Source organism: Vicia villosa, linkage group LG3 (genome assembly GCF_029867415.1).
Source record: "Vicia villosa cultivar HV-30 ecotype Madison, WI linkage group LG3, Vvil1.0, whole genome shotgun sequence".
NCBI lineage: Eukaryota > Viridiplantae > Streptophyta > Magnoliopsida > Fabales > Fabaceae > Vicia > Vicia villosa.
Genome location: NC_081182.1, coordinates 1,144,282 through 1,159,279, shown reverse-complemented (window position 1 = coordinate 1,159,279; position 14,998 = coordinate 1,144,282). Strand labels below are relative to the sequence as shown.

The following is a 14,998-nucleotide window of genomic DNA, read 5'->3' as shown; positions in this document are numbered from 1 at the left end:
ATCTTGATTACTCAAAAAAAAAAATATATATATATATATATATATATAAGAGAAAAAAAATTAATAATAATTATAAACGGGTAGTAATATTTATAGGTAAATTTTTTGTACGGTTATATGTGAACCTATCAAATGAGAATTTTAGTTATTATAATTAAGAACTAAGAACTTTTAATAATAACCGTACGATTTAAAATCAATGCATCAGATTTCACTCAAATTTTAAAAGACAATAATTAATAGATAGATTCTGATTTAAATACATATCATATAAATACATATCTGAGCATTGATTTTAAATCGTACGGTTGTTATTAAAAGTTTTCATTCTTATAATAACCTAAGTTCTCATTTGATACGTTCCCGGTTGAATATCATCATCTTCAATATAAATAATTTTTAATTTTTAATTTATTTTAAAATAAAATAATATTAATACCCAACTAAAATCACGCGCAGAATGTTCACCTGATTTATGTTATGTTTGGCTATGGATTAATACCAATAACTGCCAATAATAAGAAGGAGATAAACAAGGATCACGAATATGTTACTCAAGATAAAACGACGAGAATGGATAAAATAAGGAGAAAGCTACCCCTTAACAGTACCACCGTATCTGTATGTTGCAAAACTTGAGCTATACGATGAAATACCTACCCGCGAGACCCCTCCGAGCACTACACGTGCTAACTCTGCTCCACACGTGTCTCCTTGTGCCTCTAACTGCATCCGTTCCAGACACTAGACTCAAAATGGTTGATTATAACGACGAAACGCGTGCCATGCATGTAAATAGAACCATAGCCGCTCCAGCGCGCGCTCACATGGAATTTCCACATCACGAAACCGATACAAAAATGGAAGAAAAAAAAGCCAAGAAAATTGCGAGCGAGTTCCGATCAGAGTTCCTGCAAATGCTCCGTAAGAGACGAACTCCTCGAGGTACAACAATCAAATTCGATCGTTATGTATTGAATGCGTGCGTTGATTCTCTGTTTCTTTCTCTTTTATAAATGAAATTCGTTTGTTAATTATTTTCAGTTCCGTTAACCACTGAAATCGTAAAACCAGTGGAGAATGCTTGGTATCAGAAGAACTCTCCTTCATCGAAAATCGATGAGGTTCAATTCAAGTTTCAACACTCATTCGATTATCTTCTTCACCTGCTTGTTCAAATTCAATCTACTAACAATTTTATAACAGGAGATTATGAAATCTTGTCCAAAGAAAGACATTGAGAATTTCAAAGATTTGCTCAAGGAGGAGAATCTGTATTTAAATACAGAAGTAAGTATTCGATTTCTCTGGGATTTGAATTTCAAATGGTTCTTTTGTTATTCAGAATTGAATTTTAGGTCTAGAGAATAATTGATTGAAATGATCCTTGATTTTGTAGGAAGGAGAACAAGGAAAGTTGCCTCTGTTGATTTTGAGTTTGAAGGAAAGTGATAAACAGATAAAAAGACCTGCAGTTGTTTTCCTTCACGGTACAAACAAGTATAAAGAATTTTTGCGTCCATTGCTAGAGGTTGCTAATGCATTTTCTGTGTTTTTGTCATTGCTCATTCTGTTTCTATTCCTATGAAATATGAATTAGAATTTCTGGTTGATTATAATCGTGGAGTTTATTTGTGTTCTTGGTGTTTCAGGCATATGCTTCGCGAGGATACATAGCAATCTCGGTTGATTCCCGTTACCATGGTGAACGAGCAAAGAGCGCCACCACCTATCGCGATGTATGTGTTTTCCTTGCTTTACTTTCTCGTTTTGCTCTAGTTGAGACGGACACACACGACACCATATATATATATATATATATATATATATATATATATATATATATATATATATATATATATATATATATATATATATATATATATATATATAATTGTTTGGCAAAATATCTTTTTTTTATCTTTTATCTCGGGTACATTTTGATCCTTCAGTTTTAAAATTCAATTTCAAAAGAGGCAACGTGTCTTAAAAAGCCTTTTCCATCTAATTTTCACAAATGGGTCCATTTTTGCATTTGTGTCATTCAACAGGGTAAAATTCCAAAAAATTTGCCTCAACCTGGAATTTAACATTTTACTAGTACCACTGGCCCACTTCACCACTGTTGAGTTATTTACTTTTTGGTATGCCAAAATCATTATTTTCAAGGGGATAACTTCTCTACCGGTCTCAAAAAATTTGGTAGAGTAATTTCGACCAATCAAAAGATCTCATTTAATTTTAATATATTTAATTAATTATAAAATAATATAGCAATAAAAAACAAATATTAGGGTCTGAGTTTCCTTTTGAAACAACAATGGTGTTAATTAAGTATGTATATCCAATTTTAAACTAAAAAACAACACCTTTAAATAGAAAAACTAAAAAAAACAGTAGCATGGATACCAAAAAAATGCAAAATCAAGAATGTTTGGTTTCATAAGTTATTGATGAGGTTTTATTAGGAAGGAAGTTTATCAGAATACAAATATGTGTGAGGCATATTGCGGCATGTAAGGTGCTTGCCCAAAATGAGAAAAAAAATTCTAAAATTATTAGAATCATTTATAAGAATTATTTTTTGATACTGGACCAAAAAATCTAATTTCTTTATAGATATTATTTTAAGAGAAAAAGGAATATACACTGACAGTGTAAAATATTTTTACACTGTCAATCAATCACAACCATGCATCCAATTAAAATATAATTTTAATTTTAAAAAAACTAATATGACATGGCAATATGTTTACCCTGTCAGTGCACTACCTTTAAACTTTTATTTTAAATCTGTTTTTTTTTTCATCTGAGATTGTGACGGAATAAGTGTAACTATTATCTACAAAGGTGATTGTGATCAAATAAGAAAGGTGTCTAACTAATTAATTGACCAAATCTCGGTTTTAGTTTACATATAATATGTTCTGTGGGAAAATTCTTATATATTGAAAACTTTAATATATTGAACTGTAAAAAAGTGAGGCTTTCTCAATAATTCAATTCAGGTACCCTATTAGTTTTAAATTTAGGGGAATTTTTATATACTCATTTTAAAAAGTTTGGTAAAGTTACATTCAATATAAATAACAAATAATTGTACACTACCCAATTTTTTGTGATGGATAGAGAAGTTGTCCCCTTAAATTTAAAGAAGTTTTGTTAATATATTTTTGGCTAAATTACAGTTTTGGTTCCCCTATTTTAGTATTTTCACTATTTTAGTCCATCTATTTTATTTTTAAGCACTTTTGGTTTTTCATCCCCATTTTGGCAAAAAAAAAAAAACACTTATGTGTCACTTTTTAAAATAAATAGCTCATCCTCAAGTGGAGATGGGACTAAAAATGAGGATGGGAGACCAAAAAACGTATTTTAAAATGTGAAACATAAGCCTTTTTTGTAGCCAAAGTGTGGATGAGAGACCAAAAGTGTTTAAAAATAAAATAGAGGGATTAAAATCGTTAAAACATAAAAATAGGGGGATCAATATTGTAATTTAGCCTAAATTTTTTTAGCCTAAGTTTAGTTTGAAGTTAATTTTAATACAACTGATCCAGATTGAGAGAAGATTGGTTAATAATTTTTTTTTGAAAGTATATCTTTTTTGGATTTTTTTTAAATAATCATGTATTAGAAAAAAATTACGCAAATAACGATATTTCGAAAAAGGTTTCAGAAAACATTGACACCAAGGCGCCATGTGAGATGACGCCACCATTGTATCAGATGAAAGGAGGCGTCTTTTGGGATGGCTCCTATGTACAACGTTTCTGCAATAAGCCATCTCAGATGGCGCCTTGGTGCATTTTCAAATGGACAATTGAACAAATATATACAAGGAGGAGGCATATGAGATGGCTCCTCCTCCTAAAAGTTGACGGGAGGCGCCATTTGACATGGCTTATTGGGATTGAGTGTGCCATGTCAGATGGCGCCTAGGGCTAAAAAAAAGGGAATAAGCCATGTGAGATGGCGTCCTGGTGTTAAGGGTTTCAGAAACCTGGTTATTTGCGTAATTTTTTTCGAAACGTGGTTATTTGCGTAATTTTTTTTAATACATAGTTATTTTAAAAAAAATTCTCTTTTTTGTTTGCTTAAAATTATAAAATATTTTCTTTAAAAAAAATGTATGCCTCATTTCTATCAAAAATAAATAAATTAAAAACTAACCAAAATAACTTTTTATTTTCCTAGTGAAAATCATTTTTTAACAACTGTTTTTAAAAAAAAAAAAAAAAACTTACACATACATATAAGATAACGGACCCGTTTGTTTTGGCTATTTTTAAAAATAATTTTTATAGTATTATATAATTTTGTGTAAAAAAATTTTATAAAGATATCTTTTATAAAAATTTCAAATAAAATTTTTATTTGAATAGTTATTCTTAAAATGTTATTTTAAGTATTTATTAGAGTAGAGTATTGTGTTGTAGTGTAGGACTGCCACCTGTCCTTTGTATTTCTCTTTTACCTGTTATTGCAGGTCACCTGTTACTCATATATATAAGTAACAGGTGCTTCTCTCTATCTTGTAATGAAAATCAATATAACAGATTTCTAACAGAATCAGTTACAGCACCATGAAGTGCTTCTCTCTCTACTTTCTTTCTCTTTCTAACATGGTATCAGATTAAGCCTAATATTCCTTTCAATAATAAAGAGTTCATTTCATTTTGTACAGCTTGTTGTATAGGAAAGTCTCACAGACTCCCCTCTTCACCTTCACACACTATTTACACTAAACCTCTAGAATTGGTCTATGGAGACCTTTGGGGACCATCACCTAATGTGTCTACTCTTGGTTTTAAATATTACATGTCATTTGTAGATGCTTATTCCAAGTTTACTTGGATTTATTTTCTCAAGAATAAGTCTGAAGCTTTAGCTATTTTTCAACAATTCAAAGTGATGGTTGAATTGCAACATGGTAGCCCTATCAAGGCATTCCAGTCTGACTGGGGGGTGAGTTTAGACCTTTTAATAAACTGTTATCTGAACTGGGCATTGTTCATAGAATTTCCTGTCCCCATACTCATCACCAAAATGGTGTGATTGAGAGAAAACACAGACATATAGTGGATACTGGCCTCACATTACTCAGTCAAGCCTCTCTCCCTCTAGCTTATTGGGATTTTGCATTTTCTACTGCTATCTATTTGATAAATAGATTTCCTTCTGCTTCTGTCCATTCCCAGGTTCCTTACACTTTGCTGTTTGGTGTTAAACCTGACTATAACTTTCTCAGGGTTTTTGGCAGTGCCTGTTTTCCCTTACTCAGACCCTACTCCACTCACAAATTCAACTTCAGGTCTCAAGAGTGTCTGTTTTAGGGTATTCCACCTCTCACAGAGGTTATAGATGTCTTTCCCCTTGTGGCAAACTCTACATCTCAAAAGATGTGTTATTCAATGAGTCTAGGTTTCCTTACTTGGATCTTTTTTCTTCTACCAAACCTAAACTCAGTCCTAATGCCTCACCCTCTCTCTCTCTCTCTCCCCTTTACCTATGTTCTCTGTTCCTTCTCCCTCATCCACCTCTACATCTCCTCAACTTGGGGCTGAATCATCTTCCTCAGCTCCTATTTCTCCTACTGTTTCTAGCCTTATTCCCTTGGCTTTTGTTTTAAGCCATATTCCCTTGGATTCTGGAAGTCTATCTCCTTCTGCAGTCTCATCATCCTCTGAGCATAACATTCAGGTTGCCACTAGTTCTCAAGAAATCTCCTTCAGTGGCACTGTTGACTCCAACAATTCTACCAGTCAGTCTACCTCCTCTAAGGTTGTTGCTGTCATACCTAACAGTGTTGTTCATGTAGATGCTATTCCTGTCAATCATCATTCCATAACCACTAGAGCCAAAGCTGGTTTCAAACATCCCAGACTTGAACCTAAGGTGTTGCTTACTGTTGCTGAACCAAAATCTGTCAAACAAGCTCTCACCAATCCTAAGTGGCTGGCTGCTATGCAAGCAGAGTTTAATGCCCTCTTATCTAACAAGACTTGGACACTTGTACCTCTCCCACCTCACAGACAGGCTATTGGCAGCAAATGGGTGTTCAGGGTTAAGGAAAACCCTGATGGTTCAGTAAACAAGTACAAGGCCAGACTTGTTGCAAAAAGTTTCCACCAAAGAGAAGGTTTTGATTTCAATGAGACATTCTCTCCTGTGGTAAAGCCTATTACAATCAGAATCATTCTCTCCATTGCTCTTTCCTATAACTGGTCTGTTCAGCAACTTGATGTGAATAATGCCTTTCTCAATGGCTTGCTTGATGAAGAAGTCTACATGGTGCAGCCTCAAGGTTTTGAGCAGTCTGATCCCTCCTTGGTATGCAAACTGAATAAGGCTATTTATGGCCTTAAACAGGCTCCTAGGAAATGGTTTGAGAGACTGCAAACAGCCCTGGTGCAGCTCAAATTCCACCCGAGTAAATGTGATCTCTCCCTTTTCACTTACTTTGAAGGTGGCCATACAATTTATCTTCCGGTGTATGTTAATGATATTATCATCACTGGCAGTTCTGGTCCCCTGTTGCAAACTATTATTACCAAGCTGAATGTTGCCTTTTCACTCAAACACTTAGGTGATTTGGATTATTTTCTTGGAATTCAAGTTACCAAGGTTGCACCTCAGGCTCTGCTTCTTACACAGTCCAAGTATGTTAAAGACTTACTGCATAGAACCAATATGCTTGACTGCACACCTGTCACTACACCTATGCAGTCTACTTGTAAACTCACCAAGGTTGGATCTCCTCCTCTCAATGATCCTTACATGTATAGATCAGTGGTAGGTGCCCTCCAGTATGCCACACTCACTAGGCCAGACATTGCCTATGTTGTAAATAAGGTCTGTCAGTTTATGGCTCAGCCTCTTGAAGCTCATTGGGTGGCTGTTAGAAGGATCTTGAGGCATCTTAAAGGCACTATCTCCCATGGGCTGCATCTCACTGCCTTACCTTTATCCACTACACCTTCTATTAAACTTTTATGTGATGTTGACTAGGCCTCTGACCCTGATGATAGGAGAAGTACATCTGGTGCAGCTATCTATTTTGGGCCAAACTTGGTCTCCTGGTGGTCCAAAAAGAAGCATGTGGTGGCCAGGTCAAGCACTGAATCTGAGTTCAGAAGTATGGCACATGCTGCAGCAGATGCTTTGTGGATTCAAACACTTCTTCAAGAGTTATTCATCACTTGCAAGACTCCTCAAATTCTGTGTGACAATCAATCTGCAATTATGCTAGCTCATAATCCTGTTATGCACACCAAGACCAAGCACATGGAAATTGACCTTTCCTTTGTAAAGGAAAAGGTCCTTGCCAAGCAACTGCAGGTCATACATATCCCTGGTACTGATCAGTTGGATGATGTTCTTACCAAGCCTTTAGCTTCTACAGCTTTTCGGACTCTCAGGCACAAACTCAGGGTAGCAGCCTCCCCGTGAGGTTGGGGGGGTATTAGAGTAGAAAATTGTGTTGTAGTGTAGGACTGCCACCTGTCCTTTGTATTTCCCTATTACCTGCTATTGCAGGTCACCTGTTACTCATATATAAGTAATGAAAATTAATATAACAGATTTCTAACAGAATCAGTTACAACACCATGAAGTGCTTCTCTCTCTACTCTCTTTCTCTTTCTAACATTATTTTATTATTTTATCGAAACTTTTTTTTTTGGATATCAAAATTTTAAAAAATTTCTTAATTTTAAAACTATTTCAAATAGATTTTTATAAAAATTATTTTTAAAATACAATTTTTTGAAAAAATTGCAATTTTACACCTTTGGGGGTCAAAAGTTTAAGCAAAATCGAAAGTGCTCTAGGGACATCATAGGTTACGATGAATGTAATGCTAATAAACTCAGAGTGAAGGGAGGTAGATGACTAAAGAGGGAGAATACGAGTGGAAACCGCTGTTCTGCGACAAATGTCAAAAGTTTGGCCACAAGTGTGGTGAAACTAAACCTAAAATGCAGTGGAGGCCGAAACCGAAGCTACCAGAAGAGAACAAGCTCAATGCTGACCCAAGGACACATAAGGAAGTAGACCCTGAGGAAATTATTCAAGAGTGGACAAAGGTGTGAATCAGTGGCAAAGATAGAGGAAAAAATAAGATTCATGAAGAGACACCACTGACAACTCATTGTATGAATGGTTTTGAGGCACTAGGGATTTTGCCTGATCCATTAGTGATTCAAGACTGTGGAACACGATAGTTGCTTGGAACGTACAGGGGATGAATAAATTAGGTAAGCTTAGGGAGATAAGCTCTCGTTTCCCACAGGTTCAACCTATGATTATTGTTTTGCTGGAAACAAGAGTTAAGAAAACTAAAGCTACTAATATAAGGAATAGGTTCAACCATGATAATAGTAGAATTTGGATTGTCCGAGATACTAGTATAATAGATGTTATATATGTCCATAGTACTAGCCAAGTGTTGCACTGTGGTGTGTATGGTTTGGATGAAATATTCAAGTATTGGCTTACTACTATTTATGCTTTAAATAAGCTCAACACAGAGTTTTATGGAAAGACATTGAGAGATTGCATGGCCAACAACAAGGGCATTGGTGCTTACTTGGGAACTTTAACAATGTGGCTAAGGCCAAAATAGGATTGGTGGTAAAATGGTAACTGAAGCTGAATACATTGATTTCAACACAATGCTGGAGAAAACAGACCTAGCTGAAATGGATAGTAGAGGTGACTACTATTATACCTGGTCAAATAAACATGTCGAAGGAACTATTTACTCTAGGATTATTAGAGTTTTGGGTAGTGTATCTTGGTTTCAAGACCATCGGACATTACACTAAAGATTATGCCCCCGAGTGTTTTTGATCATGCTCTTTTATGGCTGAAGAACCATGAGAAGGTGAAGTTGAAGAAATCTCAATTCGAATTCATTAATATTGTTGTGGATTTGGTTGGCTATGCAGAAGCTGTTTCCAAGTAGTTGGAGGGATCCTATTTTAAGTAGGCCAATGTATGTGGTTTGGGAAAAGCTTAAGAGACTACAAAATGTCTTAAGGGATTTGAGCAAACCTCTGATGCACTTGAAGCAGGATATTATCCAATCCAAGACCAAACTTATGCAGGCCTAACAAGACCTCACCATTGACATGATGAATTGCTAGAAGATAGAGAAAGTTAAAAGGTGTATTGAATCTTGTTAAACTTAATGAACTTGAGGAAAGCACCCTTAGGAAGAAGGACAAAATAGAGTGGTTAAAATTGGGGGATGGTAACAAGTCATACTTCTATGCTTCTTTAAAGGCCAAAACCAATGCTAAAAGTATGCACATGCTTTGTGAGGCTGATGGTACCAGCGTTACTATCCAAGAAGAGATTAAGGATCGGGTCTTGGAGTATTATGGTGAGCTAATGGGGAAAAGTGCTTGTAATATAAAGCACATAGATGTTGCAGCTATGAGGGGTGGAGCCCAGCTGAACATGGAGCAAAGGGAATATCTTATTGCACCTGTCAGTGGACAAAAGATCTTCAAGGCCTTAAATAGTATTGGAGATTTAAATGCGCTTGGAATAGATGGGTATGGGGCTAGATTTTTCAAAGCCAGCTGGCAGAGCATTAAGGATGATGTTGATGCTACAGTCATGGATTTCTTTGATGAGGAGAGAATTTATAAAGCTTTTAACAACATTGTAGTAACTCTTATTCCAAAAAGTGTGGAGGCTAGTTCCATGAAAAACTTTAGGCCTATTGCAGATTGTACAAGCTTATACAAAATATCTAAAGTTCTCACAACCAGACTTGGGAAAGTTCTTAGCAGTATTACCAGTCCTTGCCAAGCTGCCTTTGTGCCCGGACAGCAGATCCATAACCACGTGATGCTTGCTTATGGGCTGATCAAAGGGTATTCTAGGAAGAGTGATATCCCCAGATGTATAATTCAACTTGACCTCCAAAAAGCTTATGATATGGTGAACTGGAGAGCTCTGAAGAGTATCCTTAAGGAGATTGGCATTCCTAATCAATTTGTTAGGTGGATCGTGATCACTGTTACATATGTATCGAACAAGTTTAATATTAATGGTACCTACACCAAAGTGTTGCAGGCTAGAAGGAGAATTAGGCAAGGTGACCCTTTCTCCCCTTTGTTGTTTGTTATCATCATGGAGTATTTGAACAGGCTGCTACATAAGATGCAAAAGATTCCTAATTTTAACCACCATGCGAAGTGTGAAAAGCTAAACATTACTAACTTGGCTTTCGCTGATGTGCTCTTATTTGCAAGAGCCCATTTGGCCTTGGGCTCTTAGATCCCTCCCAACTTCAAACTGAATCTTTAATCTCTTGATCAGAGAAATATTCCTCCAAAGCTTTCACATCTCTCTGATCAAGAGTTCTGAATGTTAATCCCTCCATCAAAGGTCTGTCAAAATCAATCTCTAAAATCTTCAACTTAAAGTGACTACGGATTTCTTCCTTGACCTCTTCAACCGAATCTAAAACGCCCATATCCGTGATTAAGGATCCAATGAAGTTTCTCTTGTTTCTACGTTTAACAAAATTGTGAAAGAACCTGCTGTTTAAATCACTATCTCTAGTCCACTTCAGCCTGGCTTTTAGTATCAATATGTTATCTTCGATAGCTAGATTCCTCCACATAGAGCTAACAACATTACTTCTTCTAATAACCAATTCGTCCACCTCATTCTCGACACAGCTAGTCAATAACTTGTTAACTTCATTTATCTCTTCCATCCCTTCATTAACCTTCAAATCAAACCAACCAAACACCTCTTTATACCATCTTTTTAGTATCCCTTTTAATAAATGTCCTTTTTCCCTATGATTTTCCTCATTAATCCGTGCCTCTCAATGAGAACATTAGCCACCTCAATAGCTGTGTCAAAATCGCTGCCAATACTGCTCTTGCCCACCTTTTGAAGAGAGTCTGCTTCATACATTCTAAAAAGTGTAAATGATAAGATACATTCATGATTAAAAAAATAATTGAACATATTAATTGGTAAAGAGAAATAAGAAAAATCTCATTAGGTAAAAGAATACTGCTCTTGCCCACCTTTTGAAGAGAGTCTGCTTCATACATTCTAAAAAGTGTAAATGATAAGATACATTCATGATTAAAAAAATAATTGAACATATTAATTGGTAAAGAGAAATAAGAAAAATCTCATTAGGTAAAAGAAAACGCCGTTGCAAAAATAATTGAACATATTAATTGGTAAAGAGAAATAAGAAAAATCTCATTAGGTAAAAGAAAACGCCGTTGCCGGGGATCGAACCCGGGTCACCCGCGTGACAGGCGGGAATACTTACCACTATACTACAACGACTTGATGTTCACAATTCCTTTTTTACTATTATGGAGATTTTCTCGATGTAGCCTTCTTCAAAGGCAAGTATTAGCTGCCTTTGTGGCGCCAGAGTTATGCTGCCTTTGAGTCTTTCTATCTCTACATAAGATTCTCTCATCCCATTTTTCATATTTTATGCAATTTCTCTTTCATCAAAATGGTTTAAATTAACTAAAGTTACCGTGCCTTGCTGCCATAAAGGCAGCTAATCCTTACCCCTTCTTCAACTCCTTTTCTGGATTAACCATCTGAATGACTTCATCATCTTCCTTGGGAAGGAAGCCTTTTTCAACTCCTTTTGCAGAATTTCTGGAGCTCTTCTTTGATAACCAGTCTACCACATCCTCCCTATTTTGATTACTCCATCTGCTAACTGAATCCGAAGTTATCTCCAAAAAGTGCTTCTTTTTCTCCATAGTTTCAATGAGATTCGCATGGGACAATGAGAATCTTCTGTCATCTTGATTCTGCAAGTTTCTTCGTTGATCTTGATGTTGAAAGTCTCATTTAACACAATAGTGCACCTAGTCCTAATCAAGAACCTTGCAACATCCATGCAATCCAACTTTAATGTATTTTCATCTGAGCAAATGTAAGTCCCGACTGTAGTGCCAAAAACTCATAGAAAGTGGGGTTCCATGCATGAAATGGAATGCCAAAACACCTTAGCCGTGTTAGTCTTTCCTTGTCTACATTTTCTTCCTTCCATTTCCTTATGTCCGAGAACCATTGACTCCACCAACTCCTGCCTTCCCAGATCCTGCTGGATAAGAGTCCCATTTCTGAACGAGCTTCCTACAGAATCCTCTCCTCTGGGCTTTTTGACACTCCATAGATACTAGGTGAAAGAAAAACAGGGGCTCCAGTGATAACTGGTATAAAGAAAAAGTGGACTAGGGTTTGTTTTGGTGGTGGAAAAGTTAGAGAGAAGCAGGAGTTTCTACTCTAACCCATTTTATCTTCATCTCATCTTTACATAAAATATAAATTAATTATTTTTCACAAATTTACTACTACTCACCATCCTTCACATACAAAAACAATAAAAATTCAAAACTGATCATTTGTTTCTTGCTTTTGTGTTGGTTAAAAAAACAGGCTCTTATTTCTGCATGGAGAACTGGAAACACAATGCCATTCATATATGACACGGTAAATTTCTTACATTTGTATCATGGTGCTTTGCTTTGTTATTTAGCTGAACCATTTTATACCCACAAAATGGTTTGGTTGACCTGTAGTAAAGTTGGTGCCATTAGCTTAAGGCAGTTTGAACTCAGGATTACTTTGATTTTGAAACTGGTGTACTATTCCTTGATCTGGCAGGTATGGGACTTGATTAAATTGGCAGATTATCTAACACAGAGGGAAGATATAGACCCCTCTAGGATAGGAATCACTGGAATATCCCTTGGAGGTTGGTTGAGAGAAGTTGAGAGGAATAAGTTAGATACCAGGCTTGTTGTGACTCATCACTAACATAATTTCTTGCTTCAGGAATGCATGCATGGTTTGCTGCAGCTGCTGATACTCGCTATGCAGTAGTTGCTCCTATAATTGGTGTTCAGGTGACATTGAACATTGATTGAAGCCTATCTTTAACAAGATTTGCTTTTGAAACAACAACTTAAATACTATGAATCATATACTTGCAGGGATTTCGATGGGCCATAGACAACGATAAGTGGCATGACCGAGTTGATAGTATAAAGCCTGTATTTGAAGGTATGATGATGATGCATTATTGCTGAAATTTCTTTTTGAGTTTTTGCTTTACTTTAGTTATTGCTCTTGTTATTTCATTAATTACTATATATTTGTAATGAAAGTCACTAATTGATATAATTCTAGTAATCATATAGTATCAGTTTCTATGGGTAGTGCTTTCAAATATTATAGTTAGAATTTCATATATATATATATATATATATATATATATATATATATATATATATATATATATATATATATATATATATATATATTCTCAAACAATCTAATATATGAGTCGTATGGGTAAGCATACCAGCAATAAACGACTGTATTTTGAATGTGCCTTGAAAATCAATTACATTATAATGCTCTTATGCTCATGCATGCAGTGGCTCGTCATGATTTGGGTAAAAGTGCTATCGACAAAGACGTAGTCGAGAAGGTAAGCTAAGTTTTTTATATTTATAATTTCAACTATAATTGTCTCAAGACGACTCGAACTGAATCGAAATATTGCTTTGATATGTTTACTATTCTAACAAAGCATGCAAGACAATGGTTGGTACCATAGTACTGTACGTAGCAGAATCTTCACTTTATAATTTTTGAATCAGGTGTGGGATAGGATTGCTCCTGGTTTAGCTTCCAAGTATGATTCTCCCTACTCAGTTCCATCTATTGCACCCCGTCCTCTACTTATAATCAATGGTAAGATTCTTGTATTTATTATTTATTAACACTTTCAAATTGTAGTTGCAACAATATTCATATGCAAATTGATGTTTTGAGCATAATGTAATACAGGTTTTGCACTTCTTCAATTATTTATTAGACCTATGGATCTCTATTAATTTGTTTAGATATTTATGGGGTGTTTGAATTTAACTTAAATTGAAATATTAACTTGGGTTTTTGTAACACTAGGTGCGGACGATCCTAGGTGTCACCTTGCCGGATTGGAAAATGTAAAGTTAAAAACAAGTCAGATATATGAAGTGTTTCAATGCTCAGATAATTTTAAGGTATAAAATCACATTTTCTTGTCACTATTTAAAAGTTATTTGGAACCTGTAATTTCTATTTTTAATGTTGTAGTGTCCAATATCAATGGGGTATAATTTGATTTTAAACCACTTATAATAATTAAGTCTTTTGAACTAAAGTATTGCAATTGATTGCTTTGACATGCAGTTTATGGCAGAACCTGAAATCGCACATCAAATATCAAAATTTCAGGTGAAAGAGTCGTCGGATTGGTTTGACAAGTTTCTAAAGCCTCAGCAACTTAAGCCTAAACTGTAAAATGATAAAAAAAAGCTCTCTCTGGCTCATGTTACAATTTTGTACTTAATATATATCTCCTAGTTCATGTATCCCATAGTCCATGTTAATTATGTTATAATTTTCTAATTAATGTATCATCCCCTATTCCTTGTAAATTATGTTAAAATTTTCTAATAAATGTATCCTTCCCTAGTCCATGTTATCCTAATAAAATGTAGAACCATAGTTTTATGTGTCTGACTTATGCAAGGAGACATGATTTTTTTTCTATTTTGGATGTACATGACTTCAGAATGTAATTCGTTAAAGGAAATAGTAGCGAAATATTTATGATGGATGGACTACGCAACATTTCTATTGATTGGCATGCTAGTGGGAAAGTGGCTAAAATAATGTGACCAGCAAATGATGGTTGGTGGAAGCTTTAAAAATGTACATCTAAAAACGTATTAGGTTTAGAAGTGTAGGTGTGAAGAGTATTAACAACCAGAGACCTGGGGAAGACATGGAGATTCAAGGTGAAGAGTTAATCTATTCACAAATGTCTCATGAAACAATTTCTATGCTTGCAACTCGCCATAATAAGAAGAGAGGTTAAAGGATCCCAACATTTTTGTTGGGATTAGATCAAGAGACTACACGCGTG

At 35.2% G+C, this 14,998-nt stretch overlaps 1 protein-coding gene and 1 non-coding gene across 2 annotated transcripts; one reads left to right on the top strand and one right to left on the bottom strand.

Moving 5' to 3' along the window:
* Positions 1–520: 520 nt before the first annotated feature.
* Positions 521–14,596, top strand: LOC131660027 (uncharacterized). Its single transcript, XM_058929142.1, has 13 exons — positions 521–945; positions 1,045–1,124; positions 1,207–1,290; positions 1,400–1,531; positions 1,653–1,739; positions 12,454–12,507; positions 12,682–12,772; positions 12,853–12,923; positions 13,011–13,080; positions 13,458–13,510; positions 13,683–13,776; positions 13,993–14,090; positions 14,260–14,596. Exons 1-13 carry the CDS (start codon positions 624–626, stop codon positions 14,368–14,370), a joined length of 1,347 nt encoding a protein of 448 aa, XP_058785125.1. The 5' UTR covers positions 521–623; the 3' UTR covers positions 14,371–14,596.
* Positions 11,263–11,334, bottom strand: TRNAD-GUC (transfer RNA aspartic acid (anticodon GUC)). Its single transcript has one exon. It is a non-coding gene; the product is annotated as a tRNA-Asp (tRNA).
* Positions 14,597–14,998: the final 402 nt, after the last annotated feature.

Bases quoted from the DNA above. Each gene is read 5' to 3' on its own strand.
- LOC131660027 (XM_058929142.1), top strand. From the start codon at position 624: ATGTTGCAAAACTTGAGCTATACGATGAAATACCTACCCGCGAGACCC. The intron at 1,532-1,652 runs GTTGCTAATGCA...TTGGTGTTTCAG, and splicing joins TTTTGCGTCCATTGCTAGAG to GCATATGCTTCGCGAGGATA. The intron at 13,511-13,682 runs GTAAGCTAAGTT...TTTTTGAATCAG, and splicing joins ACAAAGACGTAGTCGAGAAG to GTGTGGGATAGGATTGCTCC.